The 17500-nt window shown below is 42.7% G+C and overlaps 1 protein-coding gene across 1 annotated transcript in view; it reads left to right on the plus strand.

Annotated features, from left to right (window-relative positions):
- The first annotated feature begins 4548 nt into the window (after positions 1–4548).
- LOC126093395 (prostaglandin reductase 1-like) overlaps positions 4549–17500 on the plus strand; it is a 30664-nt gene continuing 17712 nt past the window's right edge. The window contains exon 1 of the mRNA XM_049908717.1: positions 4549–4840. Coding sequence (XP_049764674.1) covers positions 4595–4840 — 246 coding nt within the window. The 5' untranslated portion in view covers positions 4549–4594. The remainder of the gene's footprint in view (positions 4841–17500) is intronic.

Below are 17500 nucleotides of genomic sequence, written 5' to 3' on the forward strand. Positions count from 1 at the left end.
GTCTTACACTCGATGCGGATGAGCGAGTGACAGCCGCACGTGCTCGCAGTGAGATAGCGTCATCAGAAGTTGTTTCAGTGCCCAGACACAATGCGGCATCACAATGATGGTCGCGTAGCAGTACCTGATTGGAAGCCAATCACTATGCGCGTCGGCAAGAGAGAACAGGCCGTATTTGCTTATTTCGTGCGTGACTGAGAAACGTAACAGGAGTTTTCGGACTCAACCAATGATTAGTTCATGGCTGCTGAAAGGAGAAATCGTGACACTGTTTACGGATTTAAGAGAAGATGAAAGTAAATTCTTTATTTTCGAATGAATGTATATTTGTTTGATGGAATAATAGTAAAGCGACAGCCATAGCCTGAACTGTTCATCTTTTCCAGCTATCAGGACAGGTGTTGCACCCTAATTAATCTGAATTATCAAAACAAAATGGGCCACACAACACCTTGTAAAATAGTGAGGTAATTTTCTAAATCCATTTGGGAAGCGTTGCATAAAAAGAGTGCATACCGAAGTTCACATAAGAAAGCTGGTTGAAAAATGACAGGGACTTTAAAAAGTGTGCTATGTGACCTGGACAATGAGATCCGATCAATCCAATAAGGAAGTTGGTGGTATATTAGTTCTATTTATTTACACTACAAGAACTGCATCAAATGAAATATTCCAAACGAAATCAATAACCATAATCTTCACTTTAACAATATGAATCATTATTACATTCACATTAATTATTATAGCTACAATAATATTTATAGATTTCTTTAGAAACACCAAGACTATATATGACAATAACTCAATTAATAATGAAGAAATAACAATATCTTTAGAAAAACTATATAATAATCCCACATTTATTATTACAATAATAATAATAATGTATATGTTTCTAGCATTATTAGCAGTAACCGTATAAGAAATGTTTTTGCTGATTTCTTTATAGAGAATGCTGGAAAAGTGCCATGCCAAGACAAATGTATCTAAATTGGTCGGTAACAATCGCATTGAACCTAAATCAATATACACTCCTGGAAATGGAAAAAAGAACACATTGACACCGGTGTGTCAGACCCACCATACTTACTCCGGACACTGCGAGAGGGCTGTACAAGCAATGATCACACGCACGGCACAGCGGACACACCAGGAACCGCGGTGTTGGCCGTCGAATGGCGCTAGCTGCGCAGCATTTGTGCACCGCCGCCGTCAGTGTCAGCCAGTTTTCCGTGGCATACGGAGCTCCATCGCAGTCTTTAACACTGGTAGCATGCCGCGACAGCGTGGACGTGAACCGTATGTGCAGTTGACGGACTTTGAGCGAGGGCGTATAGTGGGCATGCGGGAGGCCGGGTGGACGTACCGCCGAATTGCTCAACACGTGGGGCGTGAGGTCTCCACAGTACATCGATGTTGTCGCCAGTGGTCGGCGGAAGGTGCACGTGCCCGTCGACCTGGGACCGGACCGCAGCGACGCACGGATGCACGCCAAGACCGTAGGATCCTACGCAGTGCCGTAGAGGACCGCACCGCCACTTCCCAGCAAATTAGGGACACTGTTGCTCCTGGGGTATCGGCGAGGACCATTCGCAACCGTCTCCATGAAGCTAGGCTACGGTCCCGCACACCGTTAGGCCGTCTTCCGCTCACGCCCCAACATCGTGCAGCCCGCCTCCAGTGGTGTCGCGACAGGCGTGAATGGAGGGACGAATGGAGACGTGTCGTCTTCAGCGATGAGAGTCGCTTCTGCCTTGGTGCCAATGATGGTCGTATGCGTGTTTGGCGCCGTGCAGGTGAGCGCCAGAATCAGGACTGCATACGACCGAGGCACACAGGGCCAACACCCGGCATCATGGTGTGGGGAGCGATCTCCTACACTGGCCGTACACCACTGGTGATCATCGAGGGGACACTGAAAAGTGCACGGTACATCCAAACCGTCATCGAACCCATCGTTCTACCATTCCTAGACCCGCAAGGGAACTTGCAGTTCCAACAGGACAATGCACGTCCGCATGTATCCCGTGCCACCCAACGTGCTCTAGAAGGTGTAAGTCAACTACCCTGGCCAGCAAGATCTCCGGATCTGTCCCCCATTGAGCATGTTTGGGACTGGATGAAGCGTCGTCTCACGCGGTCTGCACGTCCAGCACGAACGCTGGTCCAACTGAGGCGCCAGGTGGAAATGGCATGGCAAGCTGTTCCACAGGACTACATCCAGCATCTCTACGATCGTCTCCATGGGAGAATAGCAGCCTGCATTGCTGCGAAAGGTGGATATACACTGTACTAGTGCCGACATTGTGCATGCTCTGTTGCCTGTGTCTATGTGCCTGTGGTTCTGTCAGTGTGATCATGTGATGTATCTGACCCCAGGAATGTGTCAATAAAGTTTCCCCTTCCTGGGACAATGAATTCACGGTGTTCTTATTTCAATTTCCAGGAGTGTATTTCCTAATGTGTATGACTACTGGATTTGTATCACTACTGAAATGTGTTTTCGTGGCTGCAATACAATAAAGCATTGATTACATTGAACCAGCTGGATAACAGATTTTATTTTAATTAAAGATTTGTTAAATCAGATGAAAGGGCTTCCGCCAGGGAGCGTTGCGCTGTTTCCAGTTTTAAATGATAACATTTGAGTAAAAACACCACCTCTAGAACACAAAACCAGAATATTTTAATAGTGATGTTTACCTATATCATTTCTCTCCTGATTCGATTTCGCAGCAAAGCACAGACAAAATTTACTCACACTTGAAACCACGCGGCTATTTTCTAAATGCTATCATGATACTCGTTGCGAGATGTGTCCTATATTTCATGGTATTCTTTTCTCCCATTCGATTAACGAATACACGTCCAACATGGCTGCATGCAAGACAGGCTAATGATAGCTCTTGCTAGCGTGCGAAAGTGTGCACTGCCCCGTTCACTCACTGTATCACTGCTGCTCTGCGGTAAGCCTAGTTTACACGACGACATTGGGTTGCACCACTAGTTGCGTGGAATGAGTTGCTCGCAAGTGATTTCATGTATGACTGTAGACATGGCGGCACCAGTATACACTTCAGTTTTGTCGTTTTGTGGGTTCCTGAGTCGCGTCTGAAATGAAAGTTTTGGCAGCTGCACATCGCACGAGTTGTGATGGAGTTAAAGCTTGTTGCGTGGAATTGGTCCATAAGAAAAAAAAGAAAGAAACGTGTTTCGATTCGTGACTGGATGAAGAAAAGACGTCAGCTCGGTTGCTCAGCATCCTTGCTGAAATAATTTATAACGGAAGATCCAAGAAGTTCTTTTAATTATCTTAGAATGTAACTAGAACTGTTCAAGTTTCTTCTAAATAGAGTTAATTATCTAATAAGGAATAAATGTACTGTAATGCATGAAGCACTATCGCCAGAACTGACATCACATATGTTAACGTGCATTACAATCGAGAACACTAGGCATGCTATAAGATACGGTTTTAGTTGGTGATGACGCTATTTTATTAACACCAATTGTTATTAGCATTAACAGTAATAATTATTAACATTAGCAATAATAATTATTCGAAGCTGGCCGCATTAAGAAGAGAATGGTTTGCAAACTACTCTCTTGAAGATAGATCTGTCAGTGGCAATATTTCAAAATTCTAACATATGTGAATGAGGAGCACTGCAGCAACGTTTTAAATAGATGAATATTGAATAAATAATGGACCTTCTTGAATTGGTATAGCCTTCCCTCCTGTCAACAATATTCCGCAACAAAGAGTTGGCCAACTTGGCCGTCTTGTAGACGACAGCATTGCCACAGCTAGAATTACAATTGGTTGTATTTTTCTTAATTCAGTTGTATATGTGCTGCTAACTCAATGAATTTTGCCGTGCACCTCAGATATTGTCAAAGCATCTATGTTATGATCGCGCATGAACGTCTCAGCGGCAGCAATATGTTGCTTATTTTTGTAATCGGCATCACTGAAATCCCACAAATACCTACGCAAAGCATAGATATCCAAAAAGCGAACATTATTCTCCGTTCCCCACTTCATATTTCAGATTGGCTACACTGTGCGAACACACGTAACCTCGAAACTCATGCAATTAGTGTCGCCAAAGTTGGAACACGCCGAAAGTATTTAGATTCACCAACGAGTTGTGCAAACGCGCGGCGCGCTTGCGCAGTTGCCGGTAGCGCAGTTGCCTGCAACCTAGTGTCGTCGTGTAAACTACACTGTGGTTTGCGAGGTCGCTGCGATGCAGCCAGCAGTGGCTGGCGAGCACAGTTGCCTGGCCGCATTCACTCGGCGAGTTCGCAGCGTCATTGCTGTAGTGTGTGCCGCTCCATGCACTGCCGAACTGCGCGAGAAAATATGCTTTCTTCAGTGTCTAGCGAGACACAGATAGCAGAACAGCACTCGATCGGTTGTTATTTGGCAACACAAGTGACTCGTAATATGGGCGGGAACAGCATTTGCCGACGCAAGGGTCCAAAGAGCGCGCCACGCAGATATGCCGCCCAAACAGATGCCGGCGACTGCCCGCAGCGCCATCTGCGTCAGACGCTCGCCGCTGGCAGCCACGCCAGTTGAGAGTCGGCCATGCAGGGCGTGAGGACGGTCGTGAGACAGTTGAGCGCGGCGTCTGCCGCCACGGCTCGCAAGATCGTTATAGCGCGCCACTTTCAGGGAGACCCCAAGCCAGACGACTTCCGGCTGGAGGAGGAGGCGTTGCCGCCGCTCAAAGATGGCCAGATTCTGTGCGAGGCCGCCTACCTCAGCGTCGACCCCTACCAGCGCGCTTACACGCACCGCCATAAAGTCGGCCAGCCCATGATCGGGTCGCAAGTACGTAAACGAGTCTCACACTTCATTCCAGGGCTCACTCTTACAAGAACTACTTTGTGACTAGAAAAACATTCTGCTAACAGTTCAGATTTATTATTATTTATTATCCACCTTTAAACACATTAATGCAATGATATTTTGTTTACACGCACGCCTTGAATAACTCGAAAACCGTAGTCTCTAGCGAAAACGTATCTCTGTACAAAATTGAAGTACATTAAATTTCTTACAAAAAAGGTTCTTTTCCTTTTTCCTCCAGCCTTAATAGTTTGTTATTGTTCACACGCTGCATACGTTATGTGACACACGATAGGCCGTTATTATCACAATACAATTTACTCAAAAAGAAACATTACATATTCATATGGTACATAAATTAATCAATATTAGTATTCAAGATCATCTTTGGAACACATCTTAAATTCTTGTGTTGACTCGAGTGGAATGCCTTTTGTGTAATCTAATGTTATGTGATGTTTCTGAATTAATTACGTGTCGCACCATATTCCTTTTCTGGCAACATATTAATTGTAAATACAATTTTCTGCTTTTGTTAATGAACAGGCTGTCGAAGTTTATGGTTCTACTGATTTTCCTTTACATGCATCATACAATTTAAATTACAGAAGTACATACAGTAGCCCTTTTCAGTTTTTTTAAATACAGTTTTTACTTTTGACTCCACAGGTGCTCCTGATTGCATTTTTGGCAATTTTTTAACAACAAAAGAATTCTTTACTCTGTAACAAATGTAGCGCCCTCTACTTCCATATAGTGTGGAGTCACACAACATAATACTAGGCAAGTAACTGACATACATTGTGAATAACCCAAACACAGAACCTTGTGGCATACTCTCTGACAGCCAGAACACTTCACTCCTATTGTTGATGTATACTATTCGTTTTCTATCACTGAAGTACAATCTGATCAAAGAGAGTTCTCAGCATCTAAATCCATAACAATAGAAGTTTTTTTAATCAGCGTTGTGTGGCTGCCAATGTCAAAATGCATTACACTGCCTGACATCAACAGACATGGTTGACAGAAGTATACGTTTCAAATCTGTCAACTCACCGTCGGCCTTCAAAGGTCTTATCGAGGTTGAATTTTTTAGGGATAACTTCAGTTATTTCATTCACAGTAACTGCAATCACACTATTAAAAAATTTCACGTTACTTTCAAATATTTTGCACAGTGCAACATTAGGGGAGGATTCAGACTGTAGTGACAGTGGCATGTATTTCGATAATTACGTGCATATTCTTTACTTTTATCTATTTTATATTTAAAGGAAGAGAAGTTGTTAGGACTTGCTTTAACAAAACTTACATGACTTTTCAAAATATGATTATAAAAATTTATCATTTCAGAAATGAAGCCAAGGAGGGGACTGTTATGTGGTAATTATAGAAATGGCGAACGTGGTATTTGAAGCATTGTGTGAGGGAAGGTGACCACACTGGGTAGAGACAATTTGATACGATTAGAGTGCGGGAAGTCGTGTGGAGGTTTAGACCGAGGAGATATAGTGGAGCAAGAAGGTTTGAAATTGGACACCGTTGTCTTTCGGAAGGAGAGGAAATCCTGGTCTAGCAAAGTTACGTACAGTCGGAAAAGGATCGTAAGATGTGCGAGTGGGTTTGATCTTTAAAATGATTACTAACTTGTTGGCTGAATTTTACGATGACACAGAAATATATCATATTTATGGAGTCTACATTCGTAGCACCAGGAAAACCGCTTCCGCTAAATGTCGTTAGTAGATTATAATTGGAAACAACAATTTTTACAGAAGAAGTTATTGGCTGTCTTCTGTAGCTCTTTATTTACTTGGAGAATAATATTGTGATACCATAAAAGCTGATACACTGACGATAATACCAAATGGTTTCACAGTGTAAGTGTTCAAAAACATTTTTGTTCTTGCTTCTTCCTGACAAAATATAAAAAGTAATTAGTGGCTGTAAACTACGTTTCTCCGCAGTAAATTCTTAAAGGAAATTGAAAACTCTCCGACAATTGATACAGACGTGAAAAACACGTTCAGGAATTTGTCGGCACGTTTGTGTGTGCCGATATGAGATACCACGGAAAGTTCCCGACAAAGGTCGGAGTGACGAATTATCTGTCAACATTAGAAGACTGGCTATCTTGAATACATGTTATCATTTGTCGGTTAAATAAATACCGTAACGGTATATCATCGATCAAAAACTTCGCGTACATTAATATACAGTTCATACAACTTCGTGCTATCATGTGATGCTTCATGTGATAGTCACTATGAGCGTATGTAACTGCTGCACTATGCCCTATCGATGTTGTCGCCTACGACTCGTGTAATGATCACAATACCACAAGCATTCTGTGCAAGTACTAATAGCTAGTCGTCTACAACTGAAGCACGAACATGTGAATTGTGATACGAATTAGGTATAAGATTTATTCCGAATTTCAAGGCTAAACCTCCGATAACTTAATCATTGTGCACTTCAGTATTTCAGAATAGTCCGTGTCTACAGAAAAACTAAATCCCGTATTGCTCAGTGACGTAATTTGTTCTCGGCCGGCTTGAACCCTGTTAGATTGCTGAAAGGGCTGTGCCTCATATTCGTAGTACATGGGAAGTAGGAAGAGCGAGCTTTTGGTTAATTATCTGGCTTGGAGACGCAGTTAGAGGACGTGCAGTGACGGCGAGGTTTCTCGTTGTCGCGACCTGTTTGTTTTGCTGCGTCAGCCTGGTTATCGCTACTCGCGAGTAGTAGCAGCTTTCACGCACAGATGGCGCGCAGAGGCGGTGGCATGATTAAACCGCAGAATTGCAGCGTCTGTTTCAGACCCTCTCTGCGGCTACACAGAGAACAGCGCTGAAAGCTTCGCCGACCTAATTGCAAACCGCAAATGCAACCTGTAATGAACGCAGCTGTCACTGGAAATCAAGGTTTGTTTCCCATGTTCTAACAACACAGCTGCTGTGGATCTACAATACCCATCTTCTCGTCAGCACGTGTTTGACGTGATTTGCCGGCTATGCAGACAGATTATTGGCTCTCTACGTGACTGTTTAACTCCCTGTAATTTGCAATGCAAACATCTCAATAACGGAGGGCCATGTATTGAGATGAATACAATGTTGTTATAAATAAGAAAGTGTTATGGCACAAATGTCCAAGCGCACTGGACAACGTTCCGCTTCTATAGAGTCGCGTTCGCCAGGAAATGTCGCTACGTTTTCCCGCACAGATCTGTACCATGAACTTCCAGAGTCGGAAAATAAGCCACAAATTCTTCGTTAATTGTGATAGTACTAAGTATGTTGAGACGGTAATGTGGTCAAGCTTTTCCTCTTGATTTGTGCCGCATAAACAAGAACAAAGTATAAAACGTAAAAAAAGTCAACTAACAGAAAACAGTTAAATAACGCTAACCGTAATAGAAAATAAGATCATTATGGGTTTAAGAAAGGCAACGGCAGTTTAGACGCAGCACATGATAATGGAACCAAGACAAAAGAAAAACAGGCCGCTTTCATACGGTTTCTCGGCCTAGAGAAGCGGTCAACAATTCAGGGTGATCCACTGATCGTGACGGGGCCGAATATCTCACAAAATACGCGTCTAACGAGAAAACTACAAAGAACGAAACTTGTCTAACTTGAAGGGGGAAACCAGATGGCGCTATGATTGGCCCACTAGATGGCGCTGCCTTGGGTCAAACAGATATCAAATGCGTTTTTTTTAAATAGGAACCCCCATTTTTATTACATATTCGTGTAGTACGTAAAGAAATGTGAATGTTTAAGTTGGACCACTTTTTTCGCTTTGTGATAGATGCGCTGTAATCGTCACAAACATATGGCTCACAATTTTAGACGAACGGTTGGTAACAGGTAGGTTTTTAAAATTAAAATTCAGAACGTAGGTACGTTTGAACATTTTATTTCAGTTGTTCCAATGTGATACATGTACCTTTGTGAACTTATCGTTTCTGAGAATGCATGCTGTTACAGCGTGATTACCTGTAAATACCACATTAATGCAATAACTCCTCAAAAGGACGTTCGTCAACCTCAATGCATTTGGCAATACGTGTAACGACATTTCTCTCAACACCGACGTTTTTGAGATTCCCGATTCTCGCGCAATTTGTCTGCAACTGATGTGCGGATTAGCCGCGACAGCAGCTAAAACACCTACTTGGGCATCATCATTTGTTGCAGGTCGTGGCTGACGTTTCACATTTGGCTGAACACTTCCTGTTTCCTTAAATAACGTAACTCTCCGGCGAACGGTCCGGACGCTTGGATGATGTCGTCCAGGATACCGAGCAGCATACACAGCACACGCCCTTTGGGCATTTTGATCACAATAGCCATACATCAACACGATATCGACCTTTTCCGCAATTGGTAAACGGTCCATTTTGACACGGGTAATGTATCAGGAAGCAAATACCGTCCGCACTGGCGGAATGTTACGTGATACCACGTACTTACGCGTTTGCGACTATTACAGCGCCATCTATCACAAAGCGAAAAAAGTGGTACAACTAAAACATTCATATTTCTTTACGTTCTACACGAATATGTAATAAAAATGGGGGTTTCTATTTTAAAAAAAACGCAGTTGACATTTGTTTGACCTATGGCAGCGCCATCTAGAGGCCGACCATAGCCCATCTGGTTTCCCCCTTGAAGCTAGACAAGTTTCGTTCTTTGTAGTTTTTTCGTTTGACACTTATTTCGTGAGATATTTGGCCCGGTCACGATCAATGGACCACCCTGTATAGAATTGTGCAAGTTGTTTGAAATTCTCAGGAAAATATGCGTAAGCTAAAGGGAACGACGTGTATTTATAATATGTAAGAACAATAAGAACAGAAGACCAAGAACGAATTTCTCTGATTAAACGGTTGTAAAGCAGGGATGCAATTTTTCACCCTGATTGTTCAATCTATACTTCCAATAAGCAATGACGGAAATAAAACAAATATTCAATAGCGGGATTAAAATACAAAGTGAAAGGTCATCAGTGATTTGATTCGCTGCTGGATTTGCTATTCTCATTACCGGACCCGTTGAAAGAAATTAATAGTCTGATAAGTACAGAATATGGATGAGAGTAACCTGAAAAAAGGCGAAAGTAATGCAGAGAAGCGGAAATGGGATTAGCGATAAACGTAACATTAGAATTCGGTACTACGAAGTACCCGAAATGAAGGAATTCTGCTGCCTTGGAAGCAAAATAACACCTGACAGATAACGCAAGGAGACTTGAGAGGGTGATTTTCACATGCAAAGCCGGCCGGAGTGGCCGTGCTGTTCTAGGGGCTACAGTCTGGAACCGCGCGACCGCTACGGTCGCAGGTTCGAATCCTGCCTCGGGTATGGATGTGTGTGATGTCCTTAGGTTACTTAGGTTTAAGTAGTTCTAAGGTCTAGGCGACTGATGACCTCAGAAGTTAAGTAGCATAGTGCTCAGAGCCATTTGAACCATTATCACAGTCAGTTACTTTTTTTACTATTTTTCACATGCAAAGAGTGCATTCTTGGCCAAAACAAGTCTACTAGAATCAGACACAGGCATTAACTCGAAGAAGAAATTTACGATAGTGTACTTTTGGACCATGGTAGTGAATCATGGGCAGTGGGTTGGGTTGGGTTGTTTGGGGGTGGAGACCAGACAACGAGGTCATCGGTCTCATCGGATTAGGGAAGATTGGTGAAGGAAGAAGAAATTTACGATAGTGTACTTTTGGACCATGGTAGTGAATCATGGGCAGTGGGTTGGGTTGGGTTGTTTGGGGGTGGAGACCAGACAACGAGGTCATCGGTCTCATCGGATTAGGGAAGATTGGTGAAGGAAGTCGGCCGTGCCCTTTCAAAGGGACCATCCCGGCATTTACCTGGAGCGATTTAGGGAAATCACGGAAAATCTAAATCAGGATGGCCGGACGCGGGATTGAACCGTCGTCCTCCCGAATACGAGTCCAGTGTGCTAACCACTGCGCCACCTCGCTCGGTGTACAGTGGGAAAACCGGAAAAGAAGAGAATCGAAGCGTTTGAGATATGGCGCTACAGAAGAATGTCGAAAAGTAGGATGGCAGATAAGCTATGAGAAGACACCCGCAAAATCGACGAAGAAAGGAACATATAGAAAACACTGACAAGGAGAAGGGACAGGATGTTAGGATGCGTGTCAAGACCTCGCGCAGTACCTTCCATGGTACGAGAGGCAGCTGCAGAGGGTAAAAACTGTAACGTAAGACAAGGATTGGAGTATATCCGAAAAATAATTGAGGACATTGGTTGCAAGTGCTACTCTGAAAGTGTTTTCTTCCACTTTATTAGCTTTCGGGACGTGCCCTTTCAGCCATCTCACTACTGGAATGTCAATTGTAAGAAAAACACAACACCCATTCGCTGAGGGGAGAATATCTCCTACCTGCCTGGGAATCGAACACGGTCCCATTCGCTTACAAACCCGCCGCGCTGACTGCACAGCTACCAGGCGGACGAAAGGGACGTCCTGGTGGCCCGCAGGAAACCAGTAAGAACACTGATGATTTTTTTAAAAAAAAAGAAAAAAAAACATGTCGTAAGGAAGATTACGGTAAAGTCCCGTCGACGACGGGTTCATTAAGAGATGAAGAACAAGAGCGTATGGGGTGAAGGATGGGGAGAAAATCAGCCGTGTCTTTTTCAGTGGAAGCATCCCGTAATTCACCTTAAACCATTTAGGGAAATCGCAATAAATCTGGTAGAACAGTTGGCCATCTGATCCCCAGTCAACCCGAATACATGGCTTAAGAGAGTAACCGTATGTATCGTCTTTGCAGTATACGAGAGTGGCTTAACAAGTTTGGTAAACAAGCGACTCTCCTTACTTCTTCATGTAGTGTCTTTTGAGGGATATACACTTGGCCCAGCGATCCTCTAGCTTTTTCATCCCATCGGAAAGATAGATTCCACAGATACTCGTTGACTGGAACTATCACTTCCTCATTTAATGAAAATTTCTTCCCAGCATCCAAAGTTACAAGTTAGGGAACAGGAAGGAGTCACTGGGGCTAAGTCTGGTGAATAGGGCGGATGAGGAACCAGTTCAAAGTCTAGTTCATGCACATTCGCCATTGTTATCGCTGCTGTTTGGGATGGTGCGTTATCCTGATGAAAGAGCACTTTTTTGGGCACCAACCTTGGTTGTTTTTCAACCAACACAAGTTTCAAATGACCCAACAATAAAGCATCATAAGATGCAATTATGATTATGGCTTTTTCCAAGTAATGTATGGTGATTATCCCAAAAAAATAGTGATCATCACCTTACCAACTGACAAAATGGTCTTTGGCTACTTTGGTGCATTTTTACCAGCCTTTGTCCACTGTTTTGACTGGAGTGTAATGATGGATCCAGGTTTCATCAACGGCCACAAATCGGCGCAAAAAGTCTTGCGGATTGCGATTAAACATCGCCAGACATTGTGTTGAAATGTTGTGCGGGATGTGCATTAGGTCGCATGTGAGCAATTGCGGCACCCACCATGCAAAGAACTTCTTCATAGCCAATTCTCTGTGCAGGATACTACAGGGTGGCGCACGAAATGTGTTACCAATTGTTTCTTTCACAATTTACGACGCATATTAGATATGCCGCTGGGATCTCTACAGCAGTACCAGCAGAGCTTGGAAAAACAAATGAGTTACGAAATGACTTGTGATTCACGATACTGCCGCTAGGAGACTAGTAAGCAGCAATGGCTGACAATGGAAAACTGACGACACAGCAACGATCGACAATTGTGTTACTTTTTCATGAAACGAAAAGCCTTGTTGTGACTCAGAGGCGTTTTCGACAACAGTTTAACACACGATGGGTTCCTTGCAAGAAGACCATCCACAGGTTGTACGATAAATTTGTACAGGAAGGAACAGTATTGGAAGCGAAGCGATCTCGGCCTAAGCCTGTTTGTTCGGCAGAGAATATTGAAGCGGTACGAGTTGCTGTACAGAGAAGTCCGGGAAATCGTGTAGAAAGGCAGCAGTGCAACTGGGAATATCCAGACGCTCCGTTCAACGCCTTCTTAAAAGTGACCTCCATATGTACCCATACAAGATGACCTGTGCACAGAAGCTCACTGAAGAACACAAGCAGCAGAGACTACTGTGTGCTCAGTGGGCGGAGGATAGGGAAGAAACTCTCAACAACGTTTGGTTTTCAGACGAGGCGCATTTTCATTAAGACGGTGTGGTTAACAAACAAAATGTACGCTTTCGGCCACTGAAAACCCACATGTGCTTCATGAACGACAACATTATGCTCCGAGGATTACAGCGTGGGCAGCAATTTCCAGTCACGGACTTATTGGACCCTTTTTCTTTGAAGAAACTGTGAACAGCGAGCGTTATTTGAGCATGCTTCGCAATAGCTTCATTCCACAGCTTCTTGCTATTGTCTTGTCCTTCAACACGCAGTGGTTCATGCAAGATGGAGCAAGGCCACATACTGCAAACACTGTGTTGGAGTTTTTACACGAGCATTTCGAGATGCGGATCATTTCACTCAGGTTTCCAGGTCGCTTCAATGACGGACAAAATTGGCCCCCCAATAGTCCAGACCTCAATCCATGTGACTTTTTTCTTTGGGGGTACCTAAAGGAAAAAAAATTTCCCGAAACGTCGACGTGATTTAATGGAGCTCAGAAGACTTATTCTTCAAGCTTGCAGTGAAATTACGGAAGACATGTGCCGTAAGGTAATCACTAACTTCAGTGTTCGTTTGAAGGAATTTAGGAAACGAAATGGTGGACATATTGAACATGTGCTGAGTTAGAACAAATCTCCATGGACGGCTCTTCATTGTAGTAGATGTTCCTTTCAGATTGTATTGTCAATAAAGTTTATAGTCCGAAACAAAATGGTAACACATTTCGTGCTCCACCCTGTATGCACTCGCTCAGTCGAAATCTCACGAATTTTTATTCGGCGGTCTTGCATTACCATATCAAGCACTTGGTCAATGGTTTCCTTTGTGGCGACCTCAAACGGATGGCCAGGGCGCGTATTATATCCGCCGCTTGTACTATCACGTTTAAATTCATTAATATTGAAGTAAGTGGTCTTCAACGATGATGCAGAATCCGCATGAACTTCATCCAATTCTGATTTGATTTGTGCAGCAATGCAACCCTTCAAATGAAAATGTTTAAAAAAGCACGAAATTCGGTTTTCTCCATTTTCATTCGCAGTTGACATACTGATAAATTCGGATGGCTGCCAACAATGGATCCTTGGAATAATCAAGCTTGCCAACCACGAAGGTGCATCAAAAATGTTCCATCCTTTCAAGGAAATTTACCAGACTTAACAAACCACCCTCGTATCTCCTTGCGCAAATATTTACTTTCCACAAAATACACAGAATGAGGTGGCGAAGTAATCAGCATACTGGACTCGCACGAGACAGGGTCGGATTTTAAACCCGCGTCCGACCATGTAAATTTGTCTGCGGTTTACCTAAACCGCGTAAGGAAAACGCGCAGTATGGCTCCTCAGAGAAGGACACATCCGATCTCCTTCCCTATGAAAAACGGAAGGAAACCAGAAAGAGGCAACGTAAAAACCGATCTGATCAGGTATACGTGTCCTCTTATGAGATCTTGTTTCCTTCTGCTTATCGACAAATGCTCGACGATTGCAGTTTCGATACATAGTGTCATTTTCATGCATTCTGAAAGCAATCCGTCGTTATACATAATACACGTAAATATGAAACTGACAAACGGTGAAAATGGAAATTTCAAAGCTAGTTACTTTACTTGTTGTAAGCCACTCAATAATATAGACCTGTGATATGCTGTGTAAATGCAGTTTCATGGGATGGTGCGAATTTACCTGCTGTTCCATAAGCCACACACACGTTAGAAAGCTGGTGAAATTGTGATATAAACACTTAAGCTTAAATCTCGTGTAGCAGTCGTCACGATAGTGGCAAATATGTAAACATACAAAGAGTATGAGCTACAGAGAGCAAAGATGCTAATATATCAAGTCAATACCTTGTGACTTGTCAAATGTGGCCGCAGAAAGGAGAAGTGTCAGAAATATGCGTTAGATAGAAACGGAATGCCCAAATTATATTGAGAACGTAGATTAAAAGTAGGCAAAAAAATGAAGTGATTATCAAGTCACGATAAAACAATACCCACAAATTACAAGTGCAGGAGAGGGTTTAAAATCTCAGATACAGATGAAAGTAGAAGTTTAGCCAGAGCAATGGATACAAGTCAGCTATGACTGCAGCAAATTTCCAGGACTGTCTTAACGTCCAATGTTGCCACCAAGGAACGACATGCAGAATAAAGAAGATAATAAATTCGAGGTTGAGCAAAGCGAAACATTTTGTAAATGTATTGTTTATTTAAGGCCGAATAACAATAACAAGTCAACTATTTTTGTTGTATTCATTTTCGGCTTATTGGGCCATCTTCAGAAAACAACTGACTCGCTTTCGCATGGGACACTAGTTCTTAAGTAACCTAAACTTATCTCCAAAGATACATTTGCACAGAATATTGTGCACCAAACTTGTTTTTTAATGTTGTAAATTACACCTTAGGCAATAAATAATTAAACTACACAATACTGCAGTGTTACAGGTTATTTGGTTATAATGCTAAACTAACATATTACGGTGTCGATGATGATGAAGTCCCATACTCCGCGACAGAGCATAGGGGAAGGATGTGGGAGACCCGTACCCATACCCGTGGTTTGCCATTGCCTTTCTCCGACCGTAATCGGGATGAATGATGATGTTGAAGACGACACAACAACACCTGGTTATCTCGAGGAAGGGAAAATCCCTGACCCCGCCGGGAACCGAACCCGGGAAGCGAGAATGCTACCGCGAGACCACAACCAACGGTGTAAAATTTGCTAAACTTTAGGTCAGTTTTTGCTTGTTACTTAGGACTAATTTGTTTTAGGCCTTATGAGTTCATCGAAGTTTTGAGATGTGCGATTGTATCTAGCAAAAATGAGAAATTGATTTCAAATATATTGCATGAAATTATGGACGATTGAAAACTGTATGTCCTAGTCGTTCGACAGTGGAACGATCTCTGTAAAACAAATGAGTGCTTAGCGTTTACCAGTTTCTTCTTATATCCGTTGCTTACTATGATAATAAATGTTAATTATCTGAAAAATTTTAAAATTATAGTTTTATTGCTATTATATTTTATAATATTATATTTTATTAATATTATATTAAAACAAAGGAAACAAAATAAAAATTTGGAGTAGGAATTAAAATCCATGGAGAAGAAATGAATACTTTGAGGTTTGTCGGCGACATTGTAATTCTGTCAGAGACAGCAAAGGACCTGGAAGAGGATATAAGATGAACTTCAACAAAAACAAAACAAGGATAATGAAATGTAGTCGAATTAAATCAGTTGATGCTGCGGGAATTAGATTAGAAAATGACAGACTTAAAGTAGTAGATGAGTTTTGCTGTTTGGGAAGCAAAATGATGACGGTCGAAATAGAGAAGATACAAAATGTAGACTGGCTACGGCAAGGAAAGCGTTTCTGAAGAAGAGAAGTTTGTTAACATCCAGTAGAGATTAAAGTGTCAGGAAGTCGTTTCTGAAAGTATTTGTATGGAGTGTAGCCTTGTATGGGTGTGAAACATGGACAATAAATAGTTTGGACAAGACGAGAATACAAGCTTTCGAAATGTGGTGCTATAGAAGAATGCTGAAGATTAGATGGTTAGATCACGTAACTAATGAGGGGTTACTGAATGGAATTGGGGAGAGGAGAAATTTGTGGCACAACTTTACTAAAAGATGGGAACGGTTGGTAGGACACGTCTGAGTCCTCAAGTGATGACCAATTCAGTATTGGAGGGAAACATAGAGGGTAAAAATCGTAGAGGGAGACCAAGAGATAATACGCTAAGAAGATTCAGAAGGATGTAGGTTGCAGTAATTACTCGGAGATAAAGGAGCTTGCACAGGATAGAGTAGCATGGAGGAATGCATCAAACCATCTCTGGACTGGAGGCCACAACAACATTTTCCATATAGCTGGGACTCAAAAGTTTAACGAGGAGAAGCCGTGTGAAGAGCGCAACGCGCACAGAACTGACAACAGGGTGTGGCACGCCCCTACCCAGCTGATGGCTTGTCCAGACAGGCAGCTGAACGTCGCGTGCGTGACGCACTGCTCTGCGTGACGCGTGCCTCCGCCACGCAAGCCACAGATTCGTGTCGCTGCTGCTCTCTGTAATAGGAAGCCGGTGTCGAGGGCGCGAATACGCCGAAACTGTTTCTTCTGATGAAGAATTCAGATCTTGTGGGGTGGTTGTAACCTCCCCCTCACTTATCGACCTTAATGACAGTGAAAAATTAAACCGCGTGTACCTAATGGAAATATGGGAAAAGCAATCGTCACCGAAGTTAATTTGTCGGTAAAGAGGGAGGAAAGGGTTACATCTAAATGAAAGGAAAAATGCTAATGAAACTGGTGGAAATTAATTTTGAAAAGGGGTAAAGTTAATAAAGAAAGTAAATGTGCGGTCGTCACGTTAACAATTAATTAGCGGTAATTAGATATTTGAGATTTGGGGGAAATTACGGTCGCCAGTCC

This window comes from Schistocerca cancellata, chromosome 1 (genome assembly GCF_023864275.1).
Source record: "Schistocerca cancellata isolate TAMUIC-IGC-003103 chromosome 1, iqSchCanc2.1, whole genome shotgun sequence".
In the NCBI taxonomy this organism is placed as follows: Eukaryota; Metazoa; Arthropoda; class Insecta; order Orthoptera; family Acrididae; genus Schistocerca; species Schistocerca cancellata.